Source organism: Pseudophryne corroboree, chromosome 1, assembly GCF_028390025.1.
Source record: "Pseudophryne corroboree isolate aPseCor3 chromosome 1, aPseCor3.hap2, whole genome shotgun sequence".
NCBI classification, from domain to species: Eukaryota; Metazoa; Chordata; class Amphibia; order Anura; family Myobatrachidae; genus Pseudophryne; species Pseudophryne corroboree.
The window spans coordinates 586,081,047-586,100,058 of record NC_086444.1 but is presented as its reverse complement, the minus strand read 5'-3'; the positions used below and the strand labels follow the sequence as shown (position 1 = coordinate 586,100,058).

General features: G+C 38.3%; 1 protein-coding gene across 1 annotated transcript in view; it reads left to right on the top strand.

The window, feature by feature from the left end:
* PLPPR1 (phospholipid phosphatase related 1) overlaps positions 1 to 19,012 on the top strand; it is a 236,114-nt gene that overhangs the window by 174,728 nt on the left and 42,374 nt on the right. The window contains exons 3-4 of the mRNA XM_063914224.1: positions 4,877 to 5,065; positions 13,072 to 13,204. Coding sequence (XP_063770294.1) covers positions 4,877 to 5,065; positions 13,072 to 13,204 — 322 coding nt within the window. The remainder of the gene's footprint in view (positions 1 to 4,876; positions 5,066 to 13,071; positions 13,205 to 19,012) is intronic.

Genomic DNA, 19,012 nt, shown 5'->3' with positions numbered 1-19,012 from the left:
TAGGGAGAGTAGCACTAAGGAGGAGGCGCTCTACCTAGCAGATATGCATAATGGGCTCTACCAGGCATAATGTGTATAGGGGCTCTACCAGGCATAATGTGTACAAGTGGCTCTACCTGGCGTAATGTGTATAATGGGCTCTACCAGGCGTAATGTGTGTAGTAGGTTCTACCTGGCATAATGTGTATAAGGGGCTCTACCAGGTGTAATGTGTACAAGGGGCAACTCCCAGCTGCTCCATAGCGTTCCATTACAGAAGCAAGAGACTTTAGGTGCCTAAGGTGGCCAGGAGCTAGGGGCGCCAAACTGAGATTTTATCTTGCCCCCCCCAACCAAAAAATGTTCTGACGCCCCTGCAGGATATTCATATACCTATCCCAAGCATGTTTAAATGTCCCTACTGTCTTAGACTCAATCACCTCTGATGGGAGGCTAGTCTACTTATCCACTACCTTTTCTGTGAAGATATTTTTCCTTAAATTTACCCTAAACCTACCACCCTCCAGTTTTAGTGCATGTCCCCGTGTTCTAATACTTCTCCTATGAAAGTGATAGATAGTCATGTGTGGTGTTACAGTGATATCAGCATGTCCTTAATGCAAAGGGATGCAGTCGCTACCATAATTGTGATGTGATAGAATGCAGGTTCCATGTCTGAAATGGCGTTCGGCTGGATAGCAGGTCCTCTGTACTGTACCTCTGCTGAAGGCTGTATTATCTGGCTATTGCTGTGGGTCTGGTTTTGTCAGGTTGCAAGTGCACTCTGGTTAAAAAAATGGTCTGCTGGTTAAGAGGTAGGGTAAAAATACAAACAAAATTTCAGTCTGCATTTTATTAAGTTAAACAAGTGAAACAAATCATGTTATTCCTCGTTTTCAAGATTTGCTTGCTGTCCATGTAAGACCTGTGAGAAAAAGACAGTTGAGATGATCCGCAACAAGAAAACCCTTATTAACATAAGTATTGTTGAAGGATAAGTAAATATACACAAAGGGTCTATAAACCAGATACCTATACTTGCTGTGGAAATCCGTCACAGGCAAAGGTTGGTGTTGCTCCCCCCAGAGTCAGAAAGTCAAATAGAAGTAGAGAGAAAAGAAGACTCTATTTTGGGGGCACTCTTAGAAATACAAAACAGGGCCAATATTATCCTAGTTGTCTTAAAATATAACCTTTATTAATCCATTAAAATATATCATTGTAACAAACATAAGCATATTAGAACTTCACATTGATCTTCATAAAAGTACTGCAACACAACTATTCATATGTGTTGATTGAATAACCAAAATTGTTCCTCACTGTTAATAAATCAATCAATACCCTCTGTAGATATTACACTCCCATATAAAATTGTTGTGAGTTTCACAAGTGTGGCTATACCCAGGATTGAGGATAATGGTAAAGGGTTATCCCCCACTAAGACTGAAAATTGTATTTAAGGTTTACCATCTCAGCATACACGGACACCAAAAAATCTTCCATCAGTGTTTGTACATTAGTCATGTTTTTTTGACTAATGTACAAACACTGATGGAAGATTTTTTGGTGTCCGTGTATGCTGAGATGGTAAACCTTAAATACAATTTTCAGTCTTAGTGGGGGATAACCCTTTACCATTAGCCTCAATCCTGGGTATAGCCACACTTGTGAAACTCACAACAATTTATATATGGGAGTGTAATATCTACAGAGGGTATTGATTGATTTATTAACAGTGAGGAACAATTTTGGTTATTCAATCAACACATATGAATAGTTGTGTTGCAGTACTTTTATGAAGATCAATGTGAAGTTCTAATATGCTTATGTTTGTTACAATGATATATTTTAATGAATTAATAAAGGTTATATTTTAAGACAACTAGGATAATATTGGCCCTGTTTTGTATTTCTAAGAGTGCCCCCAAAATAGAGTCTTCTTTTCTCTCTACTTCCATGTAAGAACTGTGTAAGATGCACAGAAGATCACAAATGAACAATATGTTCTGAGTCCTTAACGATTTCTACTGCAGTGTCCTGTAGGTGAAAAGCACTACTATGTTTTATATTCAATACAGTTCAAGCAAGAAGCAAATACATTTGCTTCTGTGGGCATTATACATAAGAAATCTGTACAACCTGAAATTATTTAAACAGAAATATTTCCCATGCTTTATTGTCCAGGAGTAAATTGTGCAATTGTTCTACTTACATATTGCAGGAAACTATAATTCCAAATGCTAAATAAATCCTGTTCATTCAATTCAGTGTTTTTGCAAATACAATATAATGTGGCAATGTTTGTTTTTATTAACTACAGCCTTGTAGACCTAAACAGATATATGTTAAGCTAGGTACACACTTGTCCAATCCCCGGGACATAAGACTCCCGACCGACGGGTTTACCCAACATTGGACAAGTGTGTACCCTCCACCGACCAACCCACACACTCAATCCTGGTCGCCTGTTGAGTCTCCTAGTTTTTAAACCTGCTTAAAAAGTAGGAGACCGACTGCCGACCAGGCAAATTATATTATAGTGTGTAGGCTGAGGAAACCACAGCTAGTTACCGTTCCCTGATCCAGGCAGCCCAGCAAACTAGCAGTGTCTACGTGGCAGTGGCGCGTGACTCGGAGACTTCCCGACACCCTCTGCCACTGCAGTGGGAATTGGCAGAGGATGGGAGGTGGCATAAGATATAGAGTTTGACAGCAGGTGGCATGCAGAACACCGGCGGCATGGTTTCCCATTTTAAAAATGGCGTCCAAGATGACCACAGTGCACCAATCATGGCTTGCCACATCATCGCCCCACTCACTTGTACCTGCTTATATTATAAAATTAGGTGAGAGGCTGTCTGAGGGGGAGCGACAAAGAGCTCCTGAAGATGGAAGATACCAGTGAAGTCCTGGATGGCCGGCCACCATGTAAAAAAAGCTTAAACACTGCCACCTTCACAAAGGAAAGGCGCTGTATAATAAAATATTAAAACATTAAGTGTCTTGTCTTTATTTTAATATTTCTTTTACAGGGGGCCTATAGGTACTAGTGGGCACTGAATGCCCCACATGCTGGTACTTGTAGTTCTCCATATGGGCGATGCTTGCTGGGACCTGTAATCCTCCTGTAAAAGACAATATTATTGCATATTTCAGCAATGGACTATTAACTCGGCACCTACAGCCCAGGGTGCCGGGGATAGCCCCAGTTTCCAGCCCTGGCCTTTGATGCCCTGGAGAAGGGAGACCACTTTATTGGGGGGGGTCCCCACTTCCCCAGGAATCCCCGGCCTGGGCTGAATAGTTAGGAGGGATCAATGCTTCGGTCATGGGACCCCATCAAGTTTGTCCCATGACGGGTTCTGAAAATACGGGGGACCCCTGCTTGATTTGTTCTCTGTCATTTTAGAACCAGGGCTGGCTCCAAGAGCCTGGTGCTGGTTCATTAAATCTCTAAACAATGTATTCCCTATATTTTTTGAACCAGGGCTGGCACAGAAAGCCCGGAGCTGGTTATGCCCTTCACCATTATGATATTTTAAATTCCTCATTAATAAATACCCCTTTCCCCAGCCCAAATTATATTTTTTCAGCAGACACAGATTGGTCTTCTAAAAAATTGGACAAGTGTGTAGCGATGATTGGATGTAGAATCTGTGAGCAGGTTTGCAGAAGGATTGTATAAACAGTCTGTTCTGTGATCTGATCTGCCGAGGATTAGACAAGTGTGTACCCAGCTTTAGACAATGTCAGAGAAGTATTTAAGTTCAACAGTTGCTGACCATGTCTTTGATACAGAATGCGTCACACAGTAAAGCTGGGTATATACTGGAGCAATGTATACACTTGGTTTTGCCCATTAGAGTAAAAGTATATATATGTATAGTATTGTGCAAAAGTTAAATGCATATTGAATGAAGAGTAGATAAATCTAAATCAAATCAATATTTGGTGTGACATCTTTACTATATAACCAGCAGACAACTATCACATTGAGAAGGTTTGTTTAGCACATACTGTACCAGATGTGAGGTCTGTAGGTCTCTCATTTTTATTTCTAATAATATTTTCTTTTTGGATTCAAGCAAAATATGACAGTATTCACAGTTTTTAAGAAGCAATTCAGAATTTTTGGAGCTCCTGCAAACCATGGGCGAGATGTAATGGAGTCCGAGTTAGCCCGACATGCAGGATGCATGGTTATGACTTGTAAATGATTGCCCCTTTAAAAAAAATGTCAGAGTTCAGCTGGCATCCTGCATATCGGGTGAACTCGGACTCCATTACATCCCGCCCACATTCTTCATTGCAAACACTGGAAATTAATTTTGATGCCTAGGACAAATATTTTTAACTGGATATCCGAGTCGATTTTGCCTAGGTAGAGCATATGGTATTGCAACTGTTAGCTCTCCTGTTTCATCAAATATTGTAATACCAATCACTAAGCTTTCCAACTTAGCCATTGACAATAATTAGTTATAGCATTATGGGGGTCTGCAGCACACTAATGTCTGCTTTATCTGTATGGCAAAAACGTCACTCTCTTCTTTTTGGTTATACAGTGTTTTGTTATTCAGTGCCTAATTCACACTTTGTCCTAACTGCATTGCTCAAGCTATCATCGGTGACACAATATGCCCTTCGATATACTAGCTGCTTCAGGCACATACCCCTCTGTGAACTGGCAGTGGCCTAACATCGATCAGACACATTCATGAGTTCAGTTTGCTATAGGGCTAATGTAACAGATATTGTATGGCACATGCAAACAGTGCAACATAACAGTCCCAGTTACTGCTTGGGTGATGGGTACAATACTGGTTCATGGGAGCTGCTCTGAGAGGAAGGCACTTTTGTTTATATATTTTAATGTACCATGCTTTACTTTCAGCTCGTCATTATGGCTGGCACTGTTCTGCTTGCGTACTACTTTGAATGCACGGATACCTTTCAAGTGCACATTCAAGGCTTCTTCTGCCAAGATGGAAATCTAATGAAGCCTTACCCAGGGACTGAGGATGAAAGTTTCATTTCCCCTCTGGTACTGTACTGCGTGCTGGCAGCAACACCAACAGCTATTGTAAGTCATTTGGATGCTAAGCATTCTTAATTATTTACATGAAGCATTTAGTTCACACCACTGATCCTGTAAAAAAAAAAAAAAGATGTAAAGTGGACATTATTAACTTCTATGTGTTAAGAGGTCCCTTTTTCATATGTAATCAACTTTCATTGTCTCATTGTACGCTTTACAGTCAGTGGACACAAATCATGTAGATACCTTTTGTATTCAAATGTAACATTTCATGTTTGTCTCTACTGTATAAAGATAGGTATTGAAAACAACAGATTATTTGATGTCTGCTCTTCCATTTGCAAGTTACAAGTCTATGAAAAGGACGAACATGTACTAATAGATTGTCAGTCTCCCAATAGGAACTAAATGTATCAAATCATTTTGGTATTAATGTGTTAATTGAAACTGTCAGTGTTTCAAGGTCGCAGAAGTAGGTCACACATAGCTGTTTGCATGTCTAATCAAATGGTGTACTGTGAAATGCTTTTCCAAGGGTATTTGGATGAACTCTGCAGTCTTTGATAAATAAAACGCAACAACTGTGTCCAATTTTAGGCTCCCGTCATTAGACTGAATTTAAATGTATTCCTTTCACTCAATAGAGATTTTTTTTCTTTAATACAATAAAAACAAAGAAAATTAAAACAATGCATTTTGGCAGCTTTTCATGTCCTTGGAATGTAAATAATCCATTTATTATGTGTATTATTAACATACATGTGCAAATTTTACAACAAGCAGCATAGTAAAACAGTTAAAAACGTATACAGTAGCCATCAGGTTTATATAAAGAGAAACTAATCCTTAAATATATATTTATTGGTAGGCTTACCATACCATCCCTTTAAATTGGGGCACTCATGAATTACACAGGTTCTGTGGCTGATTAAAACCAGCTGAAATGAATGCTGGATGTCAGCCAGACACAGAACCTATGTAATTCATGAGTGTCCCAGTTTAAAGGGATGGTGTGGTAAGCCTATTTATTGGTATGTTGGAGATGAGTGTACAGTTTTCTTGAAAGCCAGTAAAAAATAGAACATTTCAAGTCACTAACTTTAATCAACAATGTTGTGTTAGCTGCAGGGCATGCCTCTTTATCTTCATGTCATGTTACAATTTTTAAGCAATATTTGATTTTAGCACAGTATTTCATCCATTGCCCTGAAAAAAACACGCAGCCGCTTTGGAAAAAAAAATGGCCACTTACTGCCAGGGGTCAACCTTAGTTTCGATGCGTCCGCAATTAAATTGCGGACGCATCAAGAGGCGGCCTTACACATGCTGGGCGGCATTGTCTTGTGCTGGGCAGCCCCCAGCATGTGCAGAGATGAACACAGACCTGGCTGTGTATGCAGCGATCTGCATTAATCTCTGAATAACCCCCTAAGTCTACGCAGACACTTACAGTATCTGACAGGCGTTGGGAACATGAAAAATGATCTTTGCACAGTTTGTTGCACTTCTTCATATTGCAGTGTGGATTGTGGTTTTGTAAGGTTTAGGAACAAATAATGCAGTATTTGCAATAGTGGCAAACAGCACTGTATGGTGTAAATGCCTATAATAGATCAATGAAACCACAGAAGATATTAAACATCATCACCTTATCTTAATGAATAGACAAAAAATTCTATGACCTGTGAATTTACAAATACTTTCTGTGGAATAGTGATATAAAAGCAGAACTTGAATACTGTATCACTGGAATTTGCCCATCTGTGACATTACATTTGTGCAAAATATTAATAATCTCTACTGTGCTACTGTCGTGTCACTGCAGAGCCTACCAGCTTTGTTTGATCCATCCCTTTATATAATCAACTGATAATTAACTTATGTTAAACTATTTAATCACCATTTTGTAATTCCAAAACCTATTGATGTAAGGACCAAGTTCCTATTTGATAATTTTACCAACTCCTCACTAAACCCTTTATGGGCTCCAAAGGTGTACAGACGGTTTCACATTGAATTTATGACCTAAGACTGCATTGGCAGCAGGTGTGTTTCACCCTGGAAAAGCTCTGCTGTCATGCACATGAAAAGAAGCTTACCATATATATGCATTCCATATTTGTGCATTTAGCTTAAACTTGACAACTCCCATGGAATATCCAGGAGATTTCTATAATAGTTGGTGATCTCCTGGCTTTCCAAGAAGGTTTAGCTATCTACTGTACCTGATGGCAGACCAGAATGAAATGTGATGATCATAACAAAACATAGTGACACTTTGAACAGCATGGTGGTAAGAATGAGTTTCTCTTTATCACACTCCAGTGGGTGGAGCATGATGGTGCATGTTGGTGAGAAGGGTGAGATGATGCAAGTCATGCCATTAATTTCAATCTCACTTGAGTTCATAGAGCTCTCTCCAATTCACATGGTGGAAATCTCACAGAAGTATGCAAGTATGATTTAAACTTCAGGCTGCAAATCCAGCATAAGGTGACTAGTTACACATATGGATTACCCCATCCAACCATTTCCTAGCCAAACTCTTAGCTTGCTTGCCAAGCTTCCACTTCTAAACATTTTATGCCAGTTTGGAGAGCTAATTGTGATGTAGAGATGCCAAGAATGGAAAGTCTCTACTCAGGGATTTAGTTTGTTGAACATAAATAACCTCAGAAAACATTGATCTTTGGGGGTAATTCAGACCTGATTGTAGCAGCAAATTTGTTAGCAGTTGGGCAACACCATGTGCACTGCAGGGGGGGCAGATATAACCTTTGCAGAGAGAGTTAGATTTGGGTGGGTTATTTTGTTTCTGTGCAGGGTAAATACTGCTGCTTTATTTTTACACTGCAATTTAGATTTCAGTTTGAACACACCCCACCCAAATCTAACTCTCTCTGCACATTATATCTGCCCCCCTGCAGTGTACATGGTTTTGCCCATTAAAGAACAAATTTGCTGCTGCAGTCAGATCTGAATTAGGCCTATTGTTCTGTTGACACACATGGCCGTTACACTATCGTATAGAAGTGAATACATATTTACTGACATCAGATCATTGTTAAGGTGTCAATGCTTATTTATGTTTAATTGATTTTTATTTCATCATCAATATATTTTATTAGAGGTTTTTTTTCCCCAAAAAGCATAAATGAGGAGGTATACAGCAAAAAACAAAACAAAATAAAAAAAACAGAAGGAGGGGGAAAAGGGAATCAGATACATAATGAACTGCATTAAAAACATAAATACATGCCACGTGAACACTTGTAAAAACATTAACAGAATAATATAACAGTTATATAGAATCGTCAAGAGGGCAAATAGAGTAACATACTGTATAGAATAATAAACAGAAGCAATTATAAAGGTCCAAGGAGCAATGTTGAACCTTCCCCACTAGTAATGAATTTGTGCCATTTAAACCACTTAACTAATGGAGAGGAAGTCTTCAGAGAATATGGAACTCCTAAAGTCTCCTTTTGAAAAGCGTATTGGCTTTTACATGTTACTAGCTGAATACCCGTGCTTCGCTACGGGATGAGGCTGGTAAATTAGAATTATAGTTGTTCATTAATTTGCGTTGGTTGGAGATAACTCTCACTCATTGCTGGTACTGTACATCCAAAGAAGGGGAAACTTGCAGCCGCCCGGCGCATCTTTGTCTGCATTGCCATTGACGGGAATCAGCGCCAATACCAGCAGTGAGTGAGAGTTATTCCAACTAACAGGGGTGAGCATAACGTACCCACCGTTTCAACTTTTTTCTAAATTGGGACTTGCTATTTATAGCATACCAGCATACTAACTCTGGACATTACCAGCATAAAACCTTTCAAATGGACCATAACACTGGTTAATATAACCTAGCTATTACAGCTGATTATACCTATAACATCACGCTTATTCGCTGCCACTTTTTTGAGTGAGTATTAATTTAATTTGTATTAATGATATCATATATGTATAATAAGCCTGAGTATTTTATAAGCGCTTCTTAATTGTTTGGTTTTACAAACATACTCTATATATATTCTGTTACTAGGCATCCAGACTGCCCTTAGGAGCTGCTAGATTAAATATTACTAAATATCATTGATTGTCTATCAGGGTAAATTATTCCCTGTATTCTTAATGTTTAATTGTTTACACCTCTAGGGGTGCTAGAGGTGTTTTAGCCCCACAATTTTTGTTTCCAGATTGTAAATCATCTGTGTACCAAGTTTTGTGTAAATTGCTCCAGGCATTCCAGAGTTATGGTGTCTGCTGAAATACTCTGTGCTTCTGCCTCACCCCTAGGGGTGCTAGGGGTGTTTTTCCCCCACAGTATTTGTTCCCAGATTGTAAGTCATATGTGTACCAATTTTGGTGTAAATTGGTCCAGGTATTCTGGAGATATGCTGTCTCCTGATATACTCTGTGCTGCTATACCACCCCAAGACGTGCTAGGGGTGTCTTTTCCCCACAGTGTTTGTTCCCATATTGTAAGTCATATGTGTACCAATTTTTGTGTAATTTGCTTCAGCCATTCCGGAGTTATGCTGTCTCCTGATATACTCTGTGCTGCTGTCCCACACAGTGTTTGTTTTCAGATTGTAAATCATATGTGTACCAAGTTTTGTGTAAATTATGCAGGCATTCCAGAGTTATGCATGCGGAACATACATAGACACATACATACATACATACATACATACATACATACATACACACATCCATTTTTAGTGATTTCCGTGGATGGACAGTGACATTTGAAAAACCGGTTCTTAGCAAGCACCTGGGACCTAAGGAGAAGCTAGCTACCTGCCAAGTTTCAAGATTGTAGGCCTTGTGGTTTAAGAGATTTCGTGATGAACCAATCAGTGAGTCAGTCTCCTTTTTTGCCTTTTATATATCTAGATTTTATGCAAATACAGGGCTATGCGATGGCGGCTCTAGCGGCTATTAAAACATATAATAAAGGGGTTAGGATATGTCCCTGCGCACAAATGCCGCCAACCCAAGGTCTATCCTAGTGTGTCACCTAACACACTGAAATTATGCTAAAAAAGGGAATATTAGAATAATCGCAAATGGTAAAAAGTCCAAAGAAATTACCCGTGTGGGCTAAAGTCCGTTCCTTTTCATACAAGTGAGTTCATATGTGAATCCGTCGTCCAAAGATGATGTATGAAAAGAAAAACACAATATAAACACAAATGTTCAGTACAGTCTCTGTGGGTATTAGAGGAATAAAGTGTACACCCAGGTTCCTTCGACTATTCAGTACTTGGGATGTGCAGTTCTACTCGTAAGGACCACCTCAGTGATTCGCATAAATGGACTGCTTACATGCGCTTACTTCTAAAACAATTGTATAAATCACATCAAGGTTTCTTTCACACATACGAATGTAGTATCCAAAATAATCAAGCACCCACGAGTATGTCTCTGGGTATATAGGATGCTCACGTGTATGCTTACTTCAAGGTGCGGTGTACTTTCACATCAAGGTTTCTTTCAATGTTTTCCTCTGTCTTCGGGGATTATGAATGAGCAAGGTTCTTAGCAAACCAGGTCGAGGAGGATGACAAATTCAGGAATGTGATCTTCCCCTGGGTCCTTGGCTAGACAGGAGAGAAGAAAAAGGAGCAGAAAAACATCTATCTGAGGAGAATGGGATTCAGAGCCGTGGTGCATCGGCCCACCTGTGATCTGGCTAGTAATAATTAGGGATAAGAGACTTGTTTTGGACCTGGCAGTTAATAAAGAAGTTAAACTATACAGATTCACTGTTTCACTTTAAGGGTCTAAATTTATGCTAGCACCTGAAATTATTTATGTAGTGTTTGGGTCTACTATATGGAAACCTATATGGTTGCAGGGAAGCCTTTTAGATCTTTATAAAGTCTCTCCCCTTCACAGCTCAGGTATAAGTGAAGTGAAGGAATAGAGGAGGAAGACAGCGGAAAACATTGAAAGAAACCTTGATGTGAAAGTACACCGCACCTTGAAGTAAGCATACACGTGAGCATCCTATATACCCAGAGACATACTCGTGGGTGCTTGATTATTTTGGATACTACATTCGTATGTGTGAAAGAAACCTTGATGTGATTTATACAATTGTTTTAGAAGTAAGCGCATGTAAGCAGTCCATTTATGCGAATCACTGAGGTGGTCCTTACGAGTAGAACTGCACATCCCAAGTACTGAATAGTCGAAGGAACCTGGGTGTACACTTTATTCCTCTAATACCCACAGAGACTGTACTGAACATTTGTGTTTATATTGTGTTTTTTTTCATACATCATCTTTGGACGACGGATTCACATATGAACTCACTTGTATGAAAAGGAACGGACTTTAGCCCACACGGGTAATTTCTTTGGGCTATTAAAACATGGCCAAGAAGGTAGTGGTTAGATTTAGTCAAATTGGGGGGTATAAATGAAAACGATCTATATAAGGTGAATCCCTAATATTTACCTTGAAAACCTTATCGACTAAGGCAAAAACTTCTTGCTAGAGTGTTCGTGTGATAGGGCACCTCCAAAAACATGAACTATATCACCAGACTCTAATCAATTTTGCCAACAGTACTTAGACTGGGACTGCCATATCTAATGCAGTTTGGTCGGTGTGAAATATAATTTCTGCAACATGTTAAATTGCATCTCCAAATGATTATAACATTTAGAGAATCAATGAGCTGTTAAATAAATTGATTGCCATTGCTGAGTAGTGAATGTAATTTCCATTGCAGTTGCAATTTGGACCTAGTTATATCCTCGACTTCTCTAGAGAGAGTATACCAAAAACGTATAGCACCATCAGAATTACCAGTTGACGTTTTGGTTAAATGGCAGACGAGGGAAGACTCAATGAACCCAACAGTTTAAACATAGAAGAAATCAAACGTAATACGCATATTCAGTAGGTAAAGAATTCCCCAGAAAGGAAAATTATATTGAGTCTGAAGGTGAGAAAAGGGAAACATGGAATTGTTTCACATAACCTCAGCTAATGTATCAATACCTGATCCAACTTGGGTCCAGGCCGGTCACTGAACATGGGTTTCAAGTCCTGTCCAAGTGGCTTGAAAACCCCATTTACACTACAGGCTGGACCCGGGTTATAGCTGGGGCTTCATTCTTCTGGTGCTTGGAGATGGCATCATCTCCAAATGCCAGTGACCCAGCTCTCCATTGGCTTGTAATGAGAGCTGGGTTAGATGAACCCTGATCACTGGTTTACACTGCCCTATTACCGCTGTTGCTGGGCCAGTTGACTTGGGATTTTTTTTCAGGGACTCTTAAGCACTGAGGAGCAACCCGGGTTGACCTGTCAATAACATGGTTTATTTGGGCAGTGTAAAAGACGTTTTAAGTCTATAGATGTTCAGTGTTATGTAGTTACTAATGCAACCACAGTAGGATGGAGCATTAAGTACTGAATAGAGAGGTTTTGGAACAACCATCAGAGCTCTGTTGTCTCTGAGACTGAGCCTGTGTCTATAAAGTAGAATAACTGTCTGGCAGCTAGCCTTGTTTTCCCTCAAGTGGTATTTTGAAAGAGATGACTTGTAGAAAGAAAATGTACTGCTATACTGTATACTGTACATGCATAAAAGCTAATTAGCTATCGGTTTAAATAAAAATATAAATAAATAATTTATATGTAGTATTGCTGCTTTAACAACATGCAACAAATAATTAAGGGTTCTGCGCCACTATGGATAGACTTGCTTAAGTGTATTACCCTTCTGTTCAATTTATTATGTGTTTTTGCTTAGAGATTTATTTAAAATGCTTGTGTGCAATTACTTTTTGTTTCTCAAAGGGATACATTCTCATCTGTTTATTTGTTAATTTCATTTTATGTTCCATTTGAAGCAATGAAGAAAAAATACAAGTACAGTAAGAAGCAGGATATAATTTTGTTTGGAAATGTACACTGCAGTAACGTTAATTCTAAAGAAGAGTATTGCATTTATAACATCTTATAATGATTAACTCTTATTAAACTTCTTGCAAATCTAATCTCCTTTTTTTCTTTATTGTTTTTAGATATTTATTGGTGAGGTAGCGACTTATTTCATAAAGTCGACAAGAGAACACCTGATAGTTCAAGAAAAAATGATTTTGACAGGGGAGTGCTGTTACTTGAACCCATTAATCAGACGAACGATACGATTTATAGGTAAGATTCAGTTGCTAGGTTTTGGCGATTACTGAACCAGAAACAAAAGATCTTTAAAAAATCCCAGCAGAAATAGTTGTAATGGTTTACTATTTAAGTAAAAAAATAAAGCTTACTTTAAATCAATTTAAATGCATATACTGTATATATGAAAGTATAGAGTGTGGGAGGAATGTATGACTAACTTTTAAAGCTAACATAATATTTTTTTCTATTTTAAATATCTAAAATTGTATTACGGAATATTTGATAACATTCATTTATATCCTATCATAGTGATACCAAATTGATCTATAGAACACTCAGCGTATTTGTAAAAAACAAATAAAATAAAAACAATTGCAGCTCCTGTTTGCAAATTGCTAGGGCTGATGCAAATTTGGCCGCAAAATGTTTTAATTTCTGATTCAAAAAGTTAAATTAAAAAATGTGTATATTTTTGCCAATATGTAGAGCTCAAGATGACAACAGTAGCCTTTGTGTCTGGCACAACTCATAGACACTTGCACCCATGTTGTAAATCTATTTATGTGCAAAATACACACTATTGGTCATTAAACAAAACCTCCCAAAAAAGAAACAACTCCCCATCTAGTATCCACTAAACCCCCCTCACAACAACAAAGAAAGCACCAATCACTGTCATTTAACCATTTGCAAACAGCCAATCACAATGGTTTACCAGTGACAGTGACCATTATCATTATGTGGAATTTGCACCTGCCCTTGTAAATAATATGGCTTTACCTAGGGTATATGCATCTATTTTATAGTCTGCATGTGTAACGTATGAAACTTCCATTAAAACAGATTCCAAAAGACTTTGGGGGGAATCCATGAGCTTTGCCGTGCCCAGATTTATTCAGTAAAACCTTTTCCCTGCATGGTAAACACTGCGATCTGTAGATGAAGGACTTTTAGCAGTACCTAGAATCTACCGTAATTCATCTGGGGGTCGAGCTTTTAGTCATGCGGCTCCGACTCTATGGAACTCACTTCCCCGCACAGTGCGAGAGGCCCCAACTATAGAATCCTTCAAAAGTAGACTCAAGACTTTTCTGTTTACTAAAGCATTTCCATAGTGTCCCTTTTAGTATCTTCATGCTTCTGTATTTTATGAAAATGTACTTCATTATTTTCTGTACTATATTATGCTATGTATCTGTTAAGCGCCTTGAGTCCTATTGGAGAAAGAGCGCTATATAAATAAAATTATTTTTATTATTATTATTAATGCATGCTAACCTGTTGATTCCACATAAAATGCAAAATCAGCAGATTTCCCTGCATGTGAAAACCCCAGAGGGTGCCCTTTTACTCTCAGCTCCTGAAGCTGTGAGGAAAATGCCTCCTCTGGTCTTAACGTGAGGGGTAAACCTAGCTAATGAAATCAGCCAACTCAGGTAACTAGCAGCAGAGTAAACTCCATGGCTAATTGGATCCTCCCTTTTATAATTATTTGAAGGAAAGTTGAAACTATTTATTTGACAGTCCTTTGGGTAAGAAAGTCTAATCCTTGTAGTAATGAACTTATAACATGTACACAAGTAAATGTGTTTGGTGCATATTAATTTACATGAAGCAATTCTCAATTAAAGGGTTTTTGTGAAAAAAACTATAAGTTTGCTGTATATGAAAAAAACCCCAACACATAAAAGAAATACATGTAAAATAAATAACTGAGGCATAGTGCATCAACCACACTTGCATGAAACTCTTAGTAAATAAACTTGTTGGGTGCTCTTCACACAAGAATATCTGTCATACTTTGCTGGGCATTGTAGTTAATATTATACTAATAAATACAGTATTTATTTTCCTTTCAGTAATGCAGTGGTGTTCTGGTTTTGATATTCGTGTTTTAAGAATGCAATTAGCCAAACAGCTCAACCATCAGAATGATTGAAAAACAATTGAACCAAGGGCATCTGTTTTAATAACTAATTATATATGATTATATTTTATCTCCACACACATGAACAGTGTTCTGCTACTGTAATTGTCTGTAATTGCCTGAAAAGGTTTTGCAAATTAAATAACTGTCCTTCATAGATGTGATATATTTACCAGACAGTAATATTCCAGTTTTTACAAGTACAACATATACAATACCAATACAGAGAATGAATAGTCTACAAACAATAGACATTCTGTCTCAGGTATAATATCATGTCAGCAGAGAAGAGGAGCCTCAAGGAAAAAAAAATCTGTTGTACGTTTCCTGTTACTAATATGTCCACGGTTATAGTATAAAATTAATCAATAGTTGCACTAGCAGAAAAACCACAAACTCTCCCAGTTCTAAGAATAAAACAAATACACGTCTATACTCCAAATTATTTACTGACTCTTTAAATGTGTAGTTAATCCTAGTTTTTGTCCTAATCTACAGAGTAATGCTCTATATAATCTTGATAAGGTGTGTAGACCATTTGAATTAAAGAGCCCCCACCAAGAGAAACAGTGTATGGATGTTTTTACTTATTCTTGGTAGCTCAAGTGAATAAGAAATAACAATGGTTTTTATTAGTATTTGCGAGTAAATGAGATTACCTCAGTAAATCACCTTTTACAAATGACTTTTTAAAAAGCTATTAAACTCACAAGTTACAGTAAGGTTGTGCTTAGATTTTTGTTGTTTACTTCATTGTCCCCTCCTAAGCCACTAAAATTATTGGAGTGTGTGTTCTAGTATATCTGAGTCTAGATGTAGTAACCTCCAGGAATATATGCTGTAAGAAGGTTCCTTGACATTTTCCTCCAATGGGGGTATTCAATGCATGTCGGATCCTCTCCGACGGAGAGGATCCAACAGTGCTGTATTAAATTTGCGGGCAAATCCGACTGGTTTTGCCTATTTTCGACAATGCCATTCGACAATGCCAGTCGGAATGGCATTGTCGAAAACGGGCCAAAAACCTGTCGGATTTGCCTGCAAATCCGACAAAACACGTGGATCCGTAGCTAATCCGCCGATCCACGTTTTTTCCAACAAGTCAGAAAAACGACAGCCCTATTGAATAGGTCGAATCCTGAGTCGACCACAAAAAGTCGGAGATTGTCGTCTTTTCGACTAGACAGCAATTCCGGCTACCATTGAATAAACCCCTATGTCCTGCCCTGATTTGTATCTTGAATCTTGAATCTGTGCTTGCTGTGTTCATGCTTGCTGTATTCATACACTAGGCATTGCCTGTAGCTCTACGTATTTCATTTTTGTATCATTTGTGTATTGTTTGTAGATGCCATGTTAATAACTTCACCTGTCTCTCCGTCTTGGTCCGCACACCCCAAGCTTTCTTTTCTGTAGTTCCTCATGCTTTCCAATACAGGGAGTAACAAGCACCTTAGCGCAGTGGCAGGAGGATAGATGGCTGCAACAGACCAAATACTTGGTTGTCCAAAAGTGGTTTGGGTCTTAGGTCCTTCCCATTGATTCCTCTGGCATTAACCCTTCCTGGATGACTGACGGTTTGCTGTAGCCTTGCATGTTTGAACTCCCTACCCTGCTGTGTCTGATTATTCTGTTTGTGATGCCTTCCCTTGACTGCCTTTGCTAAATCACTGATACATAATATCTCTCTCCCAACTACTGATTTTCATAAAAGTCGTGATTCTTGGAAATGGCTTGATAACATTTCACAGGTTTGATGGCTGTGAAAAAGTTTCTAGTACAACTGTTATTGCTGATCTGAATATATCAAATGCCATTTGATGACCATATTCAAATTCATAACTTTTGCCTCGCTGGTAGGATGTAAGGTTTGCTAAATGCATTTTGAATAAGAGTTAGCATTTTCACTGTATATTCTTATATACTTTTTTTAATTGATTCAAAATATATTTTTTTTTTTTAATTCACAATTTTGTGAGAAGTCTGTTATTTAAGGTGCACCATTTGTACTTGAGGTTTACCGTTACCAATTGAAAGTCACCAGTACATATCAATATTAACATGTACGTTTTTATATAAGCTACATACTATGCATGTGTGTGAATTGACTCGACTGTGTGTGAACCAGATCAAACACGATTGCAGACTTAAACAAGGTCTACCATGTGTTTATTTCTCAAGTTTGACAAAAAAATATGTAACCCCTTTGCTGTGGTGGAAACAGTGGTGGGTGTAGCATCCCCTCCCCAGACCTGCTGTCTGCATTGTGGAAAAAGAAAGAAAAGGATGAAAATGGTGGGGAAAGGAATTTAAGTCCCTCTATCTCTTACTCAATATAACATTCAAAGATGGTGTTCCCTTATTTGAAAGAGGGTAATCCCCTCTTTCAAATGGTGTGGCCAAAAGGTTAATGTCTGGTGATCATGCTGAAGACCAAACATTAAGCCTCTGCTCTATAGAAAAATAATGTAATTCAGGCACGGGGGAAGATTAGAAAGAGGGTGCCTTCAAATGTTAGGACTCCGTAGCACTTCTGATCACCATGCAATGATACCCCATTCTACAGAAAACTGTTTTTGGTATATGGGGGGAGGGCACTATGTGTCTTATCACCCCCATAGTGACAGCTGCAACTGAGTGGGCACCAATATTTGAAAGGTGAGAGTGTCTACTTTCAAATTATGTGGCAATTGTCTGGTTATCTGAGCTATGGAAAATAGACGTTATCTGTATAGGGATGGTAAGGCACTACTGTACGTGCCCTGTCATACCCATAATTACACTAAAAATGTGGGGTCACTCTCATATGAAAGGGAGAAATACTCTCTGTTCAACGTTATGTGCCCCCTTAGTGGTTATTGTTTGGTGATCGCCAGACAATAACTGAAACAGTATTTTTTTAAAAGGTGTTAGAATGAGTAAAAAAACTAATGGTATTTTTAGTAAATACAACAGCTTTTGAAAAACCATTTGTGTGGGTACCGCCTAAAAAAATCATTGATATTGACTTAAGAAGGTGACAAACATGCGAAAAAATAACCTCAGCACAAGGATGAGAAAACTCTCAGCAGCGAAGGGGTTAAATCAATCTAAAATTTGAGAAATTCCAGTGGATCACTGTATACACCTGATTTAGACATTTTGTGGGGAATTCAAATGTTTGAAAAGTAAGTTAGTTGGGTGTCTGTTTTTTCCTATCTAATAGACTGGAAAAAACAGACACCCAATTGACATTTCAAACATTTTAATTTCTCCCTTTGTCTCTCATTGTTCCCAAAAGGTCTATTAGGTTATAATTATCAATGTTTTTCCAAAGATTGCTTTTTCATCTTCATTCAATGGAATTCTGTTTGCTCAACCTACGTGCAAACACACCAATGGATTTGACATGGATATTACAAGCCACAAAATTTTGATATTTGAAATAGAGAACTATTGTCTCTGTTGATGAGTAATTTAAGACATGAATGAGTGTCAGGCTAGCATATTTAGATAAAGCAGGAAAAAATACATATAAAAAAGTTAATGTGCAGTAATACAATAAATTAGGCAGTAGTCTCAAGTGACTTACCTTTTCCACTGTGCACAGTTGAGATGCATATAAAGCATTGTAATGAGAGTAACATACCATTCGAGCAAATAAGGAGATATATGGCATCTGCAAAACACCAAAGAGGCTTAAGTGGGGCACACACTAGAGTAATGTTGGCATGATATACTGTTTCATAATGGCATATTGCCTACATCGCTCAGTGTGTATTGCGCTACCACAGTCGCTAGCGTAGGCCATTTGGTTGAATGTGCTGCATGTCCAACCAACTGCTGTCGCTAACGCCCTGTAGTATGCTAATGGAGGACGGAACATGTTTGTGCCGACCTTCATTAGCATTGCCCCAGTGTGTACACACATCTGG